This window comes from Musa acuminata, chromosome BXJ2-2 (assembly GCF_036884655.1).
Source record: "Musa acuminata AAA Group cultivar baxijiao chromosome BXJ2-2, Cavendish_Baxijiao_AAA, whole genome shotgun sequence".
In the NCBI taxonomy this organism is placed as follows: Eukaryota; Viridiplantae; Streptophyta; class Magnoliopsida; order Zingiberales; family Musaceae; genus Musa; species Musa acuminata.
The window spans coordinates 32,606,099-32,623,572 of NC_088339.1; the positions used below are offsets into that span (position 1 = coordinate 32,606,099).

The 17,474-nt window shown below is 40.7% G+C and overlaps 2 protein-coding genes, 1 long non-coding RNA gene and 4 other non-coding genes across 11 annotated transcripts; 6 read left to right on the plus strand and 1 right to left on the minus strand.

The window, feature by feature from the left end:
• Positions 1–321: 321 nt before the first annotated feature.
• On the plus strand, positions 322–4,929 carry LOC103976588 (probable LRR receptor-like serine/threonine-protein kinase At1g14390). Its single transcript, XM_009391856.3, has 7 exons — positions 322–2,116; positions 2,237–2,370; positions 3,359–3,602; positions 3,697–3,905; positions 3,990–4,042; positions 4,177–4,288; positions 4,514–4,929. Exons 1-7 carry the CDS (start codon positions 907–909, stop codon positions 4,745–4,747), a joined length of 2,196 nt encoding a protein of 731 aa, XP_009390131.2. The 5' UTR covers positions 322–906; the 3' UTR covers positions 4,748–4,929.
• On the minus strand, positions 2,244–6,566 carry LOC135606148 (uncharacterized). Of its 3 annotated transcripts, none has more exons than XR_010484698.1 (5): positions 6,113–6,566; positions 5,969–6,036; positions 4,547–4,710; positions 2,457–2,559; positions 2,244–2,384 (listed from the first exon to the last, which is right to left on the minus strand). It is a non-coding gene; the product is annotated as an uncharacterized LOC135606148 (long non-coding RNA). The 3 variants fall into 3 exon arrangements; XR_010484696.1 differs by having other exon boundaries at positions 4,547–4,807; XR_010484697.1 differs by having other exon boundaries at positions 2,457–2,611; positions 4,547–4,807.
• A 2,019-nt stretch (positions 6,567–8,585) lies between these two features.
• Positions 8,586–8,656, plus strand: TRNAG-GCC (transfer RNA glycine (anticodon GCC)). The gene has a single exon. It is a non-coding gene; the product is annotated as a tRNA-Gly (tRNA).
• A 73-nt stretch (positions 8,657–8,729) lies between these two features.
• On the plus strand, positions 8,730–8,800 carry TRNAG-GCC (transfer RNA glycine (anticodon GCC)). Its single transcript has one exon. It is a non-coding gene; the product is annotated as a tRNA-Gly (tRNA).
• Positions 8,801–8,873: 73 nt separating this feature from the next.
• On the plus strand, positions 8,874–8,944 carry TRNAG-GCC (transfer RNA glycine (anticodon GCC)). The gene has a single exon. It is a non-coding gene; the product is annotated as a tRNA-Gly (tRNA).
• A 73-nt stretch (positions 8,945–9,017) lies between these two features.
• TRNAG-GCC (transfer RNA glycine (anticodon GCC)) lies at positions 9,018–9,088 on the plus strand. Its single transcript has one exon. It is a non-coding gene; the product is annotated as a tRNA-Gly (tRNA).
• Positions 9,089–9,740: 652 nt separating this feature from the next.
• LOC135606149 (heat shock 70 kDa protein 14-like) lies at positions 9,741–17,392 on the plus strand. Of its 3 annotated transcripts, XR_010484699.1 has the most exons (12): positions 9,741–9,900; positions 10,229–11,447; positions 11,965–12,192; positions 12,395–12,490; positions 12,569–12,793; positions 14,138–14,332; positions 14,418–14,564; positions 14,647–14,796; positions 15,136–15,266; positions 15,409–15,624; positions 15,987–16,061; positions 16,669–17,392. XR_010484699.1 is itself a non-coding variant. In XM_065096979.1 (11 exons), exons 2-10 carry the CDS (start codon positions 10,278–10,280, stop codon positions 15,614–15,616), a joined length of 2,550 nt encoding a protein of 849 aa, XP_064953051.1. In that variant the 5' UTR covers positions 9,741–9,900; positions 10,229–10,277; the 3' UTR covers positions 15,617–15,624; positions 15,987–16,189. The 3 variants fall into 3 exon arrangements, 2 of the variants coding, with proteins under 2 accessions (XP_064953051.1, XP_064953050.1); XM_065096979.1 differs by lacking the exon at positions 16,669–17,392 and having other exon boundaries at positions 15,987–16,189; XM_065096978.1 differs by lacking the exons at positions 15,987–16,061; positions 16,669–17,392 and having other exon boundaries at positions 15,409–15,934.
• The last annotated feature ends 82 nt before the right edge of the window (positions 17,393–17,474 follow it).

The window sequence follows — 17,474 nt, forward strand, 5'->3', positions numbered from 1 at the left end:
GAGCCGCACACATGCATACAGACATATATCAATTGCCTAAGTTTACTTTGAGGTCTTCCTTGGAAAGAAAGTACAACGCATGCATGATGGCACCAAAAGAATACATGTGCCATCCATCTTGGTTAAAGGCCTAACTTTAGGCAGATGGACCCACACGGATGGCGGCTTATGATTCGGTCAAGTCCTCCACGTTGACGATTGTGTGAAGTGGACTCGGACCCTTACAAGCTCGGACCAGATAGAGTGTAAGCGTTAGTTAGTCAAAGATAAAGACTAGTTTGTGTAGGTTTATGTGCATCTCAATTGGCATACAAAAGCATGGCTTACGTTTCCTTTTTGTTGCACGAAAGAGCTCCCTCTATCTTCAACCTTCATCTATTCAATCCTTAATGATCAATGGTCTCCTTTTCTCTGTCTTATAGATCTCCTCTTGGAAGACTATGTAACGAAAGATAAGGATCTCAATCGTCTTCAGTGGGGAGAGAAGAGAGAGGTCGGCAGCGAGTGCGCCATTGCGGTCCGTTCACTTCTGGTCTCCGCGAGAGCCGTGGCACGTGAGACGAACACGTGGGTAGGCTGTCGAAGCCGAAGGCACAGCCCCCGTCCCCGCTTCCGTCTCCTGCAGCCCGCGGCTATTCTCGCTGCTTCCCAAAAAGCTCCGAGGAACCTCAGACCTCATCTTCCCATCGCTAAGTGTTCGATCACGAATCACGTCCACCCATCTCCTTCTCCCAGCAGACACAACATTTGCCGTTGCAGAAACGGACCAGCTTTTCTTTCATGCATAGCTTTGATGCGCATCGCCGTTTTGCATGCCAACTCTGAGCTTCTTCTCTGTGTCTGATCCTTTCTGCTGCTTTTGCACGGCTTCAGTGGATCACTGAACGCTTAATCGTATCGTTAAAGATGGGATTTTTAACGCGTGACTCCATCGCTTGCCTCTGCGCCGCCGTCTTGGTTGTCTTCCTCGTCTCTCCCCCTTCGGCGGCCCAACCGCTGTCCCCATCCCAGTACAAGACGCTCCTCCGCCTCCAGCGCCTCTTGGAGTACCAGCCGCCGCTCGCCGGCTGGTCCAACGCCACCGCCTTGTGCTACCTCCCCGCCTCCCTCTCCCTCTCCATCTCCTGCTCCGGTGGCCGCGTTACCGAACTCTCCATCGTCGGCGTCGCCGACCGGCCCCTGTCAGCCAACTTCTCCTCCGATTCCTTATTCACCACCCTCGCCAGGCTCTCCGGCCTCACCACCCTCTCCCTCGTCTCCCTCGGCCTCTGGGGGCCGCTCCCCGGCAAGGTGGACCGCTTCTCCTCGCTCCAAGTCCTCAACTTGAGCTCCAATTACTTCTCGGGGCCGATCCCACCGGCGATCTCCAACATCACCAGCCTCCAAAATCTCTGCTTGACCGGGAACTCCTTCAACGGGATGGTTCCTGACCTCAGCCCCTTGACGACTCTCACCGAACTGGACTTGTCGGGGAATCACCTCGGGCCAGAATTCCCCTATGTGAGCAGTAGCCTTGTCAGCTTACTCCTTCAAAACAACAGCTTCCAAGACCGTCTCCCGCCTCGACTCGCATCCTTCGGCCACCTCCAGAAGCTGGATTTGTCTTCCAATCATCTCCATGGATGGATTCCTGCGTTCTTGTTCTCGTTACCGTCAATGCAGTACCTCGACTTGTCTGGCAACAGGATGACGGGAGAAGTTCCGGCGAATTCGTCCTGCGGCAGCCAGCTCGCATACGTTGACATCTCAGACAATCTTTTGGTGGGAGGCCTGCCTTCATGCATCCAAGCGAATTCCTCGAACCGAGTAGTACTCAGCTCAGGGAACTGCTTGAATTTAGATGATTTCGAGCTCCAGCATCCGAATTCTTACTGCAATCAAGGCGCGATGGCCGCGATTTTGCCTTCGGCAAATAAAATCAGTGGATCCAAGAGCAAGCTGGGCCTTATACTTGGCATTGTTGGGGGAGTCGTCGCTGGTGCAGTGCTGATTGGATTACTGGTCTTCTTGCTGTTTAGGAAGATAAGAACAGAGGATGCAGAGGTCAGCACCTTTCACACACCCACTGCAGGGAAATCTCTTATGCAGGTTGCGCCAAGAAGTACAGCTGAAGCAAGTAAGAAGGATTTGTGCGATCTGTTTTCTTCCTTTGTTGCATGTTCACTGTGTTGTTGATTCAGTTTCTATTCTGATCTGATCGAAACTCGCTGATGCCAAATTTTGATCCTTTTTGAAGGGCACATGTCTCATGCAATGCGGATAGGGACTCTTGGGCTAATGCCGTATCATGTTTTCAGTATGGAGGAGCTTGAAGAAGTGACTGATAGTTTCGATTCATCAAACTTGATCGAAGATGGTCCTCGAGGACAGGTATCGATTTGAACCTGCAAAAAAATTTAGTTATTTTTGTATCAAATAATAACAAACTCAAGCTTGGAAAAATTCTCATTGTTTACCAGCCTGCTTGCTCTGATTTTGCCTTCAGAATGTATTGGTAAAAACTCTCATTTGCATCTTTTGCGGTCCAAATTTTGGTTCTTGTCCTGTTCATTTTTTTCCCTGCTGAATGAAACAACTGAGGATCAATGAAGATGACTGGTTTTTCTGTCTCCTGCAGTTAAAAACACTAAATCATAGTGCATGCTGCCATGCTTTCATTTGCAAAGATATTGTTTCTAAGGACAAGTGCCAAATATTTTGTATATCCAAAGACGAAGGACTCAGTTCCCTGATTACAAAATATTGGTAAATAAGAAATCATAACAAAATCAGACTGCGTCTACGTGAAAGATGAATAGCAGCTTTATATGCAGAACTTTCTGCAATAATATCTTTCAAAAAAGCCAAGGCAATAATAATTCATTTGGAAATCCTAGATGAAGACATCTGTTATCAATATGTGAACAATTTTAAGTCAAATAAACCTCATAATTTATGTGGATATTTTTTCACCATGATTGGACCTTAAGAAGGTTGAGTGTCTCTATTATCCATGGGATGCACTCAAATTATTTCTAGCAAAAGACCTCATAGGCAATAAAAGGCTCTCTACTAGGTAGAAACATGAACCTGATCATTTCGTATACATCATTTGCTATAAGTTTAGCTTGTAACGTTTCATTTTTAAGAGAACCCAAAGATATCTATCGCAAGGCTATTATACAGTGCTGCAATCTATTATGGAGTCTGTTTAATGGTTCCCTCTCTTAAATGATACACGCTGGTGATGGAGATGATAAATACTATATTTTTCCAGCATTCAACATTTCCATTTCATGTTTCACTTTATTTCTTGTCATAACCACCTGAAAAAAATATTTTGCTGAACTCTCTAAACCGTGAATGTGTGTATTCTCAGTCTTACAAAGGTTGGCTCCGGGATGGCTCTTGCATCGTCGTTAGATGCTTGAAATTGAAACAAAAACTTTCACGACAGAGCCTACTTCAGTATATGGAAATTGTCTCGAAGCTCAGGCACCGTCATTTAGTCAGCATTGTCGGACATTGCATTGTTAGCAGCCAGGATGGTGCTAACACTATGGATACCATCTTTCTTGTATCTGAGTACATCAATAGTGGAACTCTGAGAGATCAACTTAGTGGTAATAGCAAAGGCAAAGTTTCTCTTGATTTATATGAGGTTCATGATGAAACTAGAGGATTTCATTACTATTGTTTTATTAATGACTTGTGCAGAATGGAGAGAGCACGAAACAATGAAATGGCCGCAAAGAGTGTCAGCTGTAATTGGAGTTGCAAGGGGAATCCAATTCTTACATACTGTTGCAGTTCCTGGTATTGTTGGAAATGATCTTAACATGGATAATATATTGTTGGATCAAACTCTCACCACGAAGATTCGCAATTACAATCTTCCAACACTTCCAAATTTCAAAAACAACAGGGTAATGCATCAATGATTCCAGCTGAAGTTGTTCGATTATGTTCTGTGTTTAATTGTATCTGAGTCTCTATCTTTGATCTATCAGGTAGGCTGTGAAATCCCTTTGACTAATGCAGCCGATACAGGAGATCTTGGCAGGTAATATATCTTGTCCGAATGATTTCAACCGCAGTACATGCGAAGATTCATTTCAGCCAATATATGGTCATCTTGCTAAAATCCTAAATAGATTGAATCTAAATTTTTCTTTTCTGTTCTTGCGGTATTCGCAGTGTGGAGAATGGTGAAAAAGAAGATATTTATCAGCTTGGGCTCATTCTTTTAGAGGTTATCACAGGGAAATCAGCAGGGTCTAAAAATGAGTTAGATTCTCTCAGGCATAAGGTAAAAATGGACTTCTCCTCTGACTTAAGTTGAACATAAAGAAAAGGAAAGAAAACGAACGTCTAATGTATCACCCAAAAGATAATATCTGCATAGGTATCGGAAATGAGTGTTAAATTTTAATGGCATCTGCAAAAAAAAGTAATTGTTTTCTGTTAAAATGATCAGTAAATAACATGTCAACTGTGGCAACTTATCATATAGCACATGAACTACTTGTTTCAGCTTCAGAAAATTTTAGTAGAAAACCCAGCAAACCTGAAAGGACTCATGGACCCTGCAATTCGCGAAAGTTCTGCTCTCGACTCCCTAAGAACAGCAGTGGAAATATCCCTCAGTTGTACATCCAGAGATCCTAAGCAGCGCCCATCGATCGATGATGTGCTATGGAACTTGCAATACTCTGTGCAGGTCCAAGATGGCTGGACAAGCAGTGAAAGGTTAGACATCCAAATCTAGTTCCGGAACTGACTTCCTACTCTTCATTCTCCGGTGGTGATACAAAAAACTTGGTGCTATCTGAAATCACAGTGGTATGATGATTTGTATATTCACATGAGCAACTTTATATACAAAATAAGATTGCATTTGTACATTATGTGATCAAGTTGTTCAAATATATGAGAGCTTTGCTGAAGGTATACATTATAGCATTCTGTATCTCAAGTGCAGTTCAAAAGTGTTCTTACCATGGAGTAAGGTCACTAGAATCATTTCTTTTATATGCATTAGCAAAACAATATAATCATGAACGTGCTTTGAACAGTGGACTATAATATTCTGTCAGCTAAATGCATTTACTGAACTCAAAGATACCAGCGACAATCTTTGTAGATCATCACAGTTTGATCAGATGAAGATGGCTGTTTCTGAAAGAAGAGGATGTTCATAGCAAACATGAAGCCTTCAAAATATGCAACCTGATATTGAGTTTTCATATTTACCAAAAAAAGGTTCAGTTTTCAATGTATCATTCTAGTTCACAATGGAATTCATTTTAACATGGAAAACCACAAATATTTCGGATCCACATTTCCATGTGAAGAAAAAAAAAGAAAAGATCGAGCAGCTCCTACTTATGACTGTACACAAGTCTATATGTTGTAGTCATAATTCAGTGTGTTGGAAAGGTTGTAAATGTATAAATAAGAGTTAGCAAATGTGTCCATGGAATGTATGAATCAGTCTTTGAGATGCAGATATAGCTGTAGGAGGTGATGAGGTCCAGAAGACAGACATGTTTACAAGGGCCGGAATATAAATTCAAGAAAATCCGTGGGGCAAGAAGGAAAAAAAATTCCTCCTTGGAACACCATTTAAATTTGATTTATCAAGCTGCTTATTTTGGTGAAGCAGCCCTGCCAAACTCAAATTCCATTTGGTATCAATTGTTATGAGCCTATAATCACACAAATTTTAGTACATAAGGATCATTGGATCTACCAAAGAAAATAAGTAAGATAGCACTACTGCTGTCACATTGAAAGCAAATGGCATCAGGGCAAGTACATCAACAGCTATATTTTCTTGTGTCGTAAGGATCATTGGATCCACCAAGGTTAAGATGTTCTTTACCGATCAGTGGTTACCGAACAAAGATGAAAGGTTCATGCATGCCCTGCGGGAGCTAATGAGATTTAACCCAACAAAGTAAAGACAGTATCGAAGTAAAGTACGTACTTGAAGAAATCTCCGATGTTCTCTTTCAGCACACCCTCCAACAGAATCATCAGGAAATCAACCTCCGCCTGTTCGACGAAATGCCAGAACCGGCAGTTAGCCAAGGATCAGAAACCAGAAGCCGCAAGAAACGGAGCCGCAAACCTCGACCAGCCTTGGGGCGGCGCCAGTTGTCGGAGGAGAAGGCGAAGACGGTGAGCGCCCGGATTCCCCCACCGGGACGACAGGTCGACGATCTTCTCGAGGGCGCGGTACCCAGCCACATGCCCGGCCGACGCCGGCAGCCCCCTCGCCCTCGCCCAACTCGAATTCCCGTCCATTATCACCGCCACGTGCCTCGGCAGCGATCCCGCCTTCAACGGAGACGGCAAAGAAGCTTCTTACTTCCTCTGCTTCTGTTGCTCCTCCTCCTCTCTGGCCGCCGCGGCGTCCGCCGGAAGCGCGCCAACGGGGGAGGCGCTTAGTAAAGGAGAGCCGCGAGAGGTGTGGGAAGTTGAAACCAAAGAGTCGTTTGTCATATTTCTTCCTCTATTATTAACCCGAAGAAGAGGAGGAAGAGTTGAAGAGAACTGCTTCACAGCAGACGTGAAGTAGAGAGGCGACGCCATGCTTCCTTCGATATTGCAACGTCAAGTTGATTCTAATATATATATATATATATATTCTAAGAAAAAAGTCAAAAATTTATTTATTTTTACTATATATATATATATATATATATATATATATATATATATATATATATATATATATATATATATATATATATCTTCGCCCTATTATCCTTATCCTCATTTACCACTATCGAGACATTAATAAAGCTTTGTCATTATCATCATTGATAGTGATCGAGGAAAGAAGATAACTATATTGAGTTGTCCCCTCTCCTCTCCTGTGTAGCCTATTGTGCTAAGTGTTATCCATACTTTGTCATTATCATCAATAGTACTAAGTGTATGAGATGAAAATATTGACGACAAAAGTGAGAAAGAAAATGGATAGTGAGGGTCTTGAGACGAGGTCTTAGTGATTGATAAAGATGAAACTATAATCAGGTGGACAAGGGCGAGGACACGCTCGATGATATTAGATGAGAGCAAGGGTAGAGACAACGAATGAGGGAACGTTGGTAGCAATGGATGAGGCAACAAAATGATGGGACAAATGTTAATAGTAATATTATTTTTTTAAAAATAAGTGGTACTATGCACTAATAAACCAAAAATAAGTGCTCTTATAGAAAAAAAAAAAGGGTAAAAACTTGATTTTTTTTAAAAACTGATACATGAATATAGACATGACATAAAAACTGATGACATTTATCAGTTCATATAAGTTTTTCTTCTTTTTTTTCCTAATGGATTCGATGCCCTTTTTTTAATGATATAAAAATGCTGTTTAAATCATAAAAAAATTCTTACGTAGAAAAAAAGAGAGTAAAAACAGTCGTATACTTCGGTGAAGAGTTTGTGCGCTTAAAGAAAAGAAAAATCAGAAAAACAATTTACAAGAAAAAAATTTGATTAAAAATTCGTCCGAAGGACAATCCATCATCAAAGCTGCATCAGTCCCTTCGGTTCATTCATTGTGACTTGACATCACAGTGGAAAAGGCGTTTGTACGTCTTATGGCTTTCATTGTCGGATCCGACAAAAGCTAACGTGAGTACGTAAGTACCAAAAAAGTACAAACACTCGTCATCCACTGCAAATACGTCGACACTTTGTTCTATCTGTCCTTCCAATCATCACTCCATCAACCACATCTTTGTCAAAAATATATTTTATTTATTAATAATTTTTGATTCATCATAGATTCATTTTCTTTTGACAATCGATTGAATGGATCGAAACTCTCATCCTCTTTCTTTTTTTATTTAATTAACTAAAATATAAAAATGATAGGTAAATACTGCGATTAACATCTTTATCATCATCCCCTTGCTAATTAAGTATTATTATCTGTCCTCGAGACTAAGAACAAAGAATCTAGGTCGTCCTAGTTAATTCATCTCACATTCGACAAGGATAACAATATCATCCCATAGCTTTCGACGTAATTTTATTTATTTATTTTTTAAAATTTATCTCATAATAAACCACCATCTCGATCAAGTTTTATCCTTTGTTACGTTAAAACATTTGTTTATGATGAGATCTATTTATTAAAAATTAAGCATTTCAAATTTTATATTATTTTACTTTAATAGAGGATGTTTACATCCGAAACATTGATATGATATTAATGTAATGAATCAACGTACAAAAGTTATTAGTATGAGACTTCATCTAATAAGTTTTTTAAAAATATTACTAAAGATAATATGAGGTTGCAAGATCAAAACCCGCCTTTATCTTGTAAAGAAAAAAGTTTTATGACATTTAACATTTGTGTCACGAATATAAAAAAAAAATTAAATAATTGGGAAACTCAAAGTTCTAAAGCTCATTTTGTATTGTAAGTTAGGGCAATCAGAAATATACAAGTATCTATGGCCTTTGTATTAGATCCTGCTGATATCATCCAATTGACAGGAAGCATATTTCCAGTCGACCTATGTTGAATATTTTACTAAATTACTTATAAATAATTTAACTGTTTGCTACAGAACATATAAGCACCAGTGGTCTAGTGGTAGAATAGTACCCTGCCACGGTACAGACCCGGGTTCGATTCCCGGCTGGTGCATGTAGTATTTTTTTGTGTGAATCTAATTAATAAAAATACTATGAAATGTAAAAATGTTTGCACTAATCACGAAGCACCAGTGGTCTAGTGGTAGAATAGTACCCTGCCACGGTACAGACCCGGGTTCGATTCCCGGCTGGTGCATATAGTAATTTTTGTGTGAATCTAAATTAATATAAACACTATAATTGGTTAAAATGTTTGCACTAATCACGAGGCACCAGTGGTCTAGTGGTAGAATAGTACCCTGCCACGGTACAGACCCGGGTTCGACTCCCGGCTGGTGCATATAGTATTTTTTTCGTGAATCTAAATTAATATAAACACTATGAATGGTTAAAATCTTTGCACAAATCACGAAGCACCAGTGGTCTAGTGGTAGAATAGTACCCTGCCACGGTACAGACCCGGGTTCGATTCCCGGCTGGTGCATTTAATTTTATTTCTTTTGTTAATTATCTACTTTAGTAATTAATATATGCTCTATTTGCTCATTCGTTGGGTGATTTATTTTAGTTTTAATACAACCGTCGTAATTTGTATCCTTTAATTTGTTTTAATACAACCACCCTAACATTCAATCGCATTCTTATCACGTCTAATTCGCTCTCCTACCCACGCAGAGACTTCTCTTCAATTCGAAACGGGACCCACATTAATAGCTTCAACGCTTGCAATTACGATTGTAGGTAAGAGTGGGGTAACTCGGTCGAGGGTGTGGAGTTCGGACTTTAAAGCAAAGGATTTAATGCAAAACATTCATTCATTTACCCGCATTTCGACTTCGTTGTGGTTTGACTCGGGACCCACAGTAACATCTTCGACGCTTCCAATCACGCAAGGGTGTAATAGATCCTTCTCGAAGCCCTCCCACACCACGAAATGGTCGGTTCAATTGCACGCTCTGCCACCACCTCAGCCACGTGCCGGGACTCAGCTTTCCGGGGCCCAGCGCATCGGGCTATCTGGACCGCAAGATGGGTGGACCATAGCTGGATCGACGGTTGAAAATAATTGCTGGTCCGGCGAGACATGTATCTCTAAGCCCTTTGGATTAGATGGTTCTAGAAAAAGCGACGCCAACCGGGCGACGCTTATATGTGCGCCCTTCCCCCCTCCCCTCGATTTCTTCTGCGCCAGGGGAAACCTAACGAACGACGACGAATTGGTGGATTTCGATCAGGAGTGAGAGCTCGAGGAAGGGGTTGGGCACCACTTCGCACCATCTCTGTGGTTTCCTTGAGGTACGATCCGATACCTCCATATTTTTTGATCCCCTCGCGTTTTTTCGCCTGAAATCCTTGACCTTTTGCGATGCTTCGATCAATCACTTGCCCATTTCGCTCGATTCTCGTTAGCTGTTTTGTTTTCTGCTGCTTGATCCGTTCTTACGCTCTTGGTCAAACTTTATATCATATGGGCGGTCAAGTCGCTCTGTCTTACGGTTACCATCCCGTAGGAGTGTTAGAATTGGATAACAGGATCTGAATTTTGCGTGCGAAAAATGTGTTTTTCTTCGTCTTTCTTGGGGTCTTAATGACTAAAAATCGTGTATTGCATGCATTGGTGCAGAGATCCCCGTTTCTTTTCGTACCGGAGACTCTATTTATATATATAAAACATGAGCGTCGTGGGATTTGATGTCGGGAACGAGAGCTGCATCGTTGCGGTGGCTCGGCAACGCGGCATCGATGTGGTTCTTAACGACGAATCGAAGCGTGAGACCCCTGCCATCGTCTGCTTCGGCGAGAAGCAGCGGTTTATTGGGACTGCCGGCGCCGCATCGTCGACGATGAACCCCAAGAATTCGGTCTCGCAAATCAAGCGCCTAATTGGTCGGAAATTTTCAGATCCAGAGGTACAGAAGGATATCCAGTCTTTTCCCTTCAGGGTAACCGAAGGGCCTGATGGGTTTGCGCTGATCCATGCAAACTACCTTGGGGAGCAGAGGGCGTTCACTCCGACGCAAATTCTTGCTATGGTTCTCTCTAACCTGAAGAGCATTGCTGAGAAGAATCTAAATGCAGCAGTGGTCGACTGCTGCATTGGAATTCCGGTTTACTTCAATGATCTCCAGAGAAGGGCGGTGATGGATGCTGCTACCATCGCTGGTCTGCACCCTCTCCGCTTGTTTCATGAGACTACTGCTACTGCATTGGCATATGGAATCTATAAGACGGACCTGCCAGAGAATGACCAGCTTAATGTAGCTTTTGTCGATGTGGGTCATGCAAGCATGCAGGTGTGCGTCGCTGGTTACAAGAAGGGACAATTGAAGATCTTGGCACATGCTTATGATCAGTCTCTTGGTGGTAGAGATTTTGATGAAGTGCTCTTCAGTTACTTTGCTGCCAAGTTCAAGGATGAGTATAAAATTAATGTGTATCAGAATGCCCGGGCCTGTCTCAGGCTCCGCACGGCCTGTGAGAAGCTGAAGAAGGTTCTCAGTGCAAATCCAGAGGCTCCACTGAACATTGAGTGCTTGATGGATGAGACTGATGTGAGAGGCTTCATTAAAAGAGATGAGTTTGAGAAGATCAGCATCCCCATTTTAGAACGAGTAAGGGGACCTTTAGAGAAGGCTCTTTCAGAGTCTGGGCTGAGCGTGGAGAATATTCACACAGTTGAAGTTGTTGGGTCAGGGTCCCGTGTTCCAGCTATTATCAAGATTTTGACAGAGTTCTTCGGGAAAGAGCCTAGGCGTACCATGAATGCAAGTGAATGTGTTGCTCGGGGCTCTGCCCTCCAGTGTGCTATTCTGAGTCCCACATTCAAAGTGCGGGAATTTCAGGTACAAAGTTTTTTGCTTTTCTCTTTTATCGCGTGAATTTTAAATTTTAGTTTAATGCTAATCTGAAGTATTTTTTATTTATGTGCTAATACAATTTCCTCTGGTGGCTACATAATTGTTTTTTTAATACTTTATCACTATAGCTCTTAACAGTTTATCACATTCTAGTTTATTATGTTTAACTTTGCACATCTTTTTTCTCATTATTTTTATTGTTAACGTTTGTTTTTTGGTTTAAGCTTATTGATCGGTCAACTGTTTGGAAATTTCTGGGATGGGCAAATATAAAATATTGTTATTTTATATATATCAAAGGGAGTGGTCATCCAGAGTCGAGACACCTGATAACAAGACCACTGGTGATCCATCTGGGTTGTCTGGGTACATTTAGGATACACATGAATGCATTTCTATATGTGATATGGACTGAAGGGAGCTTTCTATATATTTTTTATAGTTGATGCTTCATATTTTGTTCTTTTTGACATCATACTTTTATTTATTTATTTTTTTGAAGGTTCATGAGAGCTTCCCTTTCCCAATAGCCTTATCATGGAAAGGATCTGGCACTGACTCTCAGAATGGTGGAACAGAAAAACAACAGAGTACAGTTGTGTTTCCAAAAGGGAACCCACTTCCCAGTGTCAAGGCTATTACATTCTTTAGATCTAGTACAATCACTGTTGATGCTGTGTACACTGACTCATCTGATGTGCAAGTTCCAGCCAAGATCAGCACTTACACGGTAATTAATTGACTTATACCAAGAATATGTTGGTAACTTCTTTTTCCGCTGGATGTGCTTACATTTTTATTTTTTTGGAGTGGAAAAAAATTATTTCTAAAAATTTTAAAAACAACTTCCATTTATTTCATCCCCTTGAGCACATGGTAGTGCTTGCTCGGCTCATAGATTTCTATGACAATTTTTAAATATTGTTTGGCAGATTGGACCTTTCCTGTCCAGCAAAGGAGAGAAGGCTAAGCTGAAAGTAAAAGTTCATTTAAATCTCCATGGAATTGTTTCCATTGAGTCAGCTACTGTAAGCACGGAAAGCATTGAATTGTATTCATTGACCTTTTTATTTACCTTTTACCATGAGATCATTTAATTTGTACAGATGTTGGAGGAGGAAGAAGTTGAAGTTCCAGTCTCAGCTGCAGTGGAGCCACCGAAGGAATCTACAAAAATGGACATGGACGAACTCACTAACGACGTCTCAAAAACTGAAACTGATGTAAAAATGGAGGACTTGAAGAATGCAGCTAATAATTCTTCTGGTGAGGTTGACACTGCAGTACCGGAGTCTGATGAGAAACCTGCACAGATGGAAACTGATAACAAGGTTTGTAACTTATACTTGTTTGCCTTGTGCTAAGCTTAGTTTTGACTTCTGGCCTTAACTTTTCGTGCCTATTTGGGTCAATATTTGTTTTTTCTCTATATGGATGTTCTTTTCCCTTAACATTCAAAGATATCTTGATCTTTTTTTTTTCTGCTAATTGATTTGTCAAGTTTAGCTTTTGTCCTTTGGTGACATGCAATTTCTTTCGTTCATCTTTTGTGAAATTCAAAGATAATTGATTTTACTCATGGAGGGCAACCTGGACCTTAGCATCTGCTATTGATAATCAGCGCAAAATTTTCAAGGCATATCTTTTTTACTAAATTGTATCTTTCATTTTCCTAATTTTTTTAGCTAACAGAATTTTCATGCTCTGACAGGTTGGTAATGACTGCCACCTAACCTGGTTTGGCCATTATACTGGTTGCCTTCTAACAAATTTCAGGATTAGTGCTTAGCATGCAAGATGCACATAATTAAGTTACCTGAATTTTGAAATTGCTGTTAAAGCATATTACCATTAGAGATTTTTGCGTCACTATAGCTTTGCTGAACTCCTTATCACAAAAGTTTGTAGTGCATTGTCTAAGAAATTCAATTTATCGATCAGTCTGCCGGGCCAATCTAATGAGTGGGTCCTTCACCAATGTGTGGGACTGGGGCAGGCCAAGTTGTTTAGCTTTACTGATGCTGAAATTGGTTAACCTGCTACGCAACTGAGCTCACACTTTTAAGTCCTCTTCAATATATGTCTGAAAGGTTTTAGTTAACTTGAGATGCATATTAAGGATCTTTGACTAAAAAAATATAATTTTTTGAGTCAATTAAATGTTTGAAGGCTGAGTGAATATCAAAAGATCAAGTGGGCCCTGTAATTTTTTGGTTGTTTGCATTTTTTTTAAAGCATTTTTTTTTGTGTTCTGGCTAATGCTTTCATTTAAAAGAAGCTGGAAATTGCAGAATCACTATCTTGTTTTGTTTTGGTTGTTATTTTAAAACTAACTTGGAATGTACAAAATCACTATTTTACTGATTTAGTCAATTACGAAGCTAGTGCCATCCTGGTGGGGAATCTAGTAGGTGATGTGAATAACTAGTATACTTGTGAATTTGGTGCTTTGACTCCGGCGCTTCTTTCCACCATATCATTGTGAGCTTAATGAGCTTCACTTTAATGGATAAACTGAAACCATATCCTGCTACTGAAATGTGTTTTTTTCCCCTCTTTTATACTGCTGATGGCAATTTTTTATTTCAGATTTAAAATACTTTTGTTCGTCTTCCAAGGTTTTGAAAATTGCTTTTTTTTTTATAATTAGATTCTTAAGATTGCATGTCCTTCAGGTTGAAGCACCCAGAAAGAAGGTAAAGAAAACTAATGTACCTGTGGTGGAATTGGTTTATGGTGGGATGTCGGCTGAAGATTTGCAAAAGGCTGTTGAAAAGGAGTTTGAAATGGCCCTTCAAGATCGAGTGATGGAGGAGACCAAAGAGAAGAAAAATGCTGTCGAGGCATATGTCTATGACATTCGAAACAAAGTAATATACATATCTCAATATTTCCATTGTGTTACAGATTTGCTGGCTATTATATAAGAACTAATAATTGATCTTTCATGTTCAGCTTTATGATAAGTATCAGGAATTCGTAATGCCATCAGAGAAAGATGAACTTATTGCAAAGCTCCAGGAAGTTGAGGATTGGTTGTATGAGGAAGGCGAAGATGAAACGAAGGGTGTTTATGTTGCCAAGCTTGAGGAGCTTCAAAAGGTACAGTGTTTGCCTTAAGTCTTGATCTCTGACAAAATGCTTCAAGATTTGGTGTGTATGGTGATGGTTTGTGTTGGTGCAGCAAGGTAACCCAATTGAGGTGCGTTATAAGGAGTGGACAGAGAGAGGTCCTGCAATTAATCAACTTGTTTATTGCATCCATAGTTTCAGAGAAGCAGCCTTGTCGAAAGATCCTAAGTTTGATCACATTGAAGTAGCAGAGAAGCAGAAGGTATGATATGTTTTCTCCCCCTGCCAGGTTCTCTCTCTCTCTCTTCGCTCTCTCTCGGTAAAGTTATTAAAGTTGGCAAGAAATGGTTTTTTTATCATAGTCAGTAAAATACCTATAATCATGAAACTTTGGTTATTCGCTTCTTTTATTAATGTAATACGTGGTCTGTGTATTAAGTCTTTATTTCCCAGAGCAATAATATTCTCTATGCGTCTGGCACATGCTGTGTGTTCTTTGTTTGATAAATTGCCTTCTGCTTAGATGCTTCAGATATTATAATTTAGGTGCAAATATATAAGGGACTCGTGCATTGATGCTCTTATGCTATTTGTTTGATAGGTTGTCAGTGAGTGTAGCGAATCTGAAGCATGGCTTAGGGAGAAACAGCAGCAGCAGGATGCCTTACCCAAATATGCCACTCCGGTTCTTCTCTCTGCGGATATAAAGAGAAAGGTCGAGGCACTAGACAGGTGCAATTTCTCATAAGAAGTTAATCTTTTACTTACTGGCTGTGTTTTCAGTACATGTGTTCGATAGTAATATCCACCTGCTAGTCATTCATTCTTTGTCTTCTGGGAGTGTGTCTAACTTTGGCTTGAGTCGCTTGACCAGGTTTTGTAAACCAATAATGACAAAGCCGCGACCTGTTCCAGCAAAACCGCAGACCCCACCAACTGCTGCACCCGGAGAGCAATCTCAAGCTCATGAAGGAGAGAATGCATCAGGGGAGCCCATGGCCGATGAGGACAGTCATGCACCGCCTCAACCAGCCCCAGAGCCAATGGACACCGACAAATCGGAGACTGTACCTTCAGCATAGAAACATTGGTACCATGCTTCTCATTTAGCCTTCTACTCCAAAATCGGCTTCGATGTCAACATTCTAGCAACAAGAGATGGTTTCTTCTTAAGGTCTTGAGTGCACGATTGAGATATTTCTCTTAGAATTGAGCCGATGTATTGAACAGAAAACCCTTAGATTCAGATCCGAACCCCCCACGAGAAATTTTTTTTTAGTGATTCATTGATGACGGGGAAGTGCAAATTTTGAGCAGCCCCTTTTTTCCTGTGTTTTCTCCTCCCCGAAGCATGTATGACTAGTGATATTTCCCATGTCATAATTAAGCTGCTTTTGCCACTGCTCATCTCCACCACTGTGCATTCGATATTGATTTCTTCTCTAATTTCAGGCTCAGCGGGAACAGCCTCTGCTCCTCATCTGTTAGTCCTGTGGCGTCATGTCATCACCACCATATTGCTATCAGGTTCAGTTCGTAACTTAGAAATATTTCTTTGATTCTCATGTTTAAAGCTCCCAAAACGTTGGCGTTGTGCTAAAAACAGTGAGTTTTGATTGAGGCTTAATTATAAATCATTCAAAATTAGTATAATATATCGAAAAACAACAAAGTAGGGTTAATTACCTACCATTGAGAAGATTACAATAATATCATTCATATCATCTCCCTATTGGTCTATGCCCAGTCAAAAAATAAACTGATTCCAAAATTCAACTACATATTTGAGTGCCTAAAAGGGAATATTCAACTCAACTAGCGATACATGTTTTAATTATTTAGGAGCAAATGCCAGGGGTAAGTGATGACAGTGCTGAAGTCGAGTCTTTGGTTCTATAATAAGATATTTTCCAACTTACCTAAAGTAAATTGTGATGAGATCTTTACCAACCGGTCTAACTAATATTTTAATTATTTTATTTTTTTTAAAAGATAAGTGGTGATCTTCCGAATGAAATGGATTGTATTAATTGAAAATAGCTCTAATAAATTTTTTTATTATTAATTTTTTTATCAAATGATACCCTCCTAATTACTTTTTACCTGAAAGTATTTTTTTTTCTTTTGTCAATAGGATGAAAATGCCTCTATATCTTTCACTAAATGCCTCCGACAGGTGAGAAGAAGAGGAAAGAAAGGAAATAAGAAGAGAGAAGATGGGGATTATAAATTATTAAAAATTTACTTTTTCTAATCTATACTATTGGCAAGAAAAACCGTTTGGTGTAGCGACTTATGGCGGACACGACGTGTTTGACACGTGATTATCACGTGCGAGATAAAGGCATGGACCTTTTTTTGAGTTCGGACACAGATTCTTTTAAGACGATAAATGCTACGGACACTCACAACAGAGCCCCACCACGATACCCGGAATATCCTGACCCTCCATCACATGCTGGCCTTATCATCACCGTACTTTCTTGTGTTCGCTTTTCTCTGCGCCCGGGTATTCGGTCTGGGTTTTGTCTTGGCCTTGACTAACGTACTGCTCGAACTCAACCCCGTGTCCCCTCGATGCCTCAACCCCATCACCCCTTCCATCGCCCCGCAGCTTCGGTCTCGATGTCTCGGGTCGAAGACGCTCCGCCCAATCCCCAATTCCTCTCCTCCTTGCCTCCTTCTCTTTCTGTTCCCAGCTTCTCCGGTTAGCTCGTTGATTCCCAGGAGCTGGTCCGAGCTTGTTGTTAGATTGGACAGGTCCGTTGCTCGGCATTGTTGGGGTTTGACCTCTCTGCCTCTTGCTTGCTTCTTGATTTGGAGCGAAAGGTATCTACTCTGTGGATGACAAGAGCTTGTTCGAGCTCTCGCATTCCGCCGAAATTTGCGGGGTTTAGGATGATGGTTAGGGTTTTCTGTCGAGTTCTTGCTTAGATATAG

Coding starts and splice junctions, on each gene's coding strand:
- LOC103976588 (XM_009391856.3), top strand. CDS start 907: ATGGGATTTTTAACGCGTGACTCCATCGCTTGCCTCTGCGCCGCCGTC. Junction 2,117..2,236: donor AAGAAGTACAGCTGAAGCAA/GTAAGAAGGATT, acceptor TCCTTTTTGAAG/GGCACATGTCTCATGCAATG. Junction 3,906..3,989: donor CAAATTTCAAAAACAACAGG/GTAATGCATCAA, acceptor TTGATCTATCAG/GTAGGCTGTGAAATCCCTTT.
- LOC135606149 (XM_065096979.1), top strand. CDS start 10,278: ATGAGCGTCGTGGGATTTGATGTCGGGAACGAGAGCTGCATCGTTGCG. Junction 14,565..14,646: donor AGCTTGAGGAGCTTCAAAAG/GTACAGTGTTTG, acceptor GTGTTGGTGCAG/CAAGGTAACCCAATTGAGGT. Junction 15,267..15,408: donor AAGGTCGAGGCACTAGACAG/GTGCAATTTCTC, acceptor TCGCTTGACCAG/GTTTTGTAAACCAATAATGA.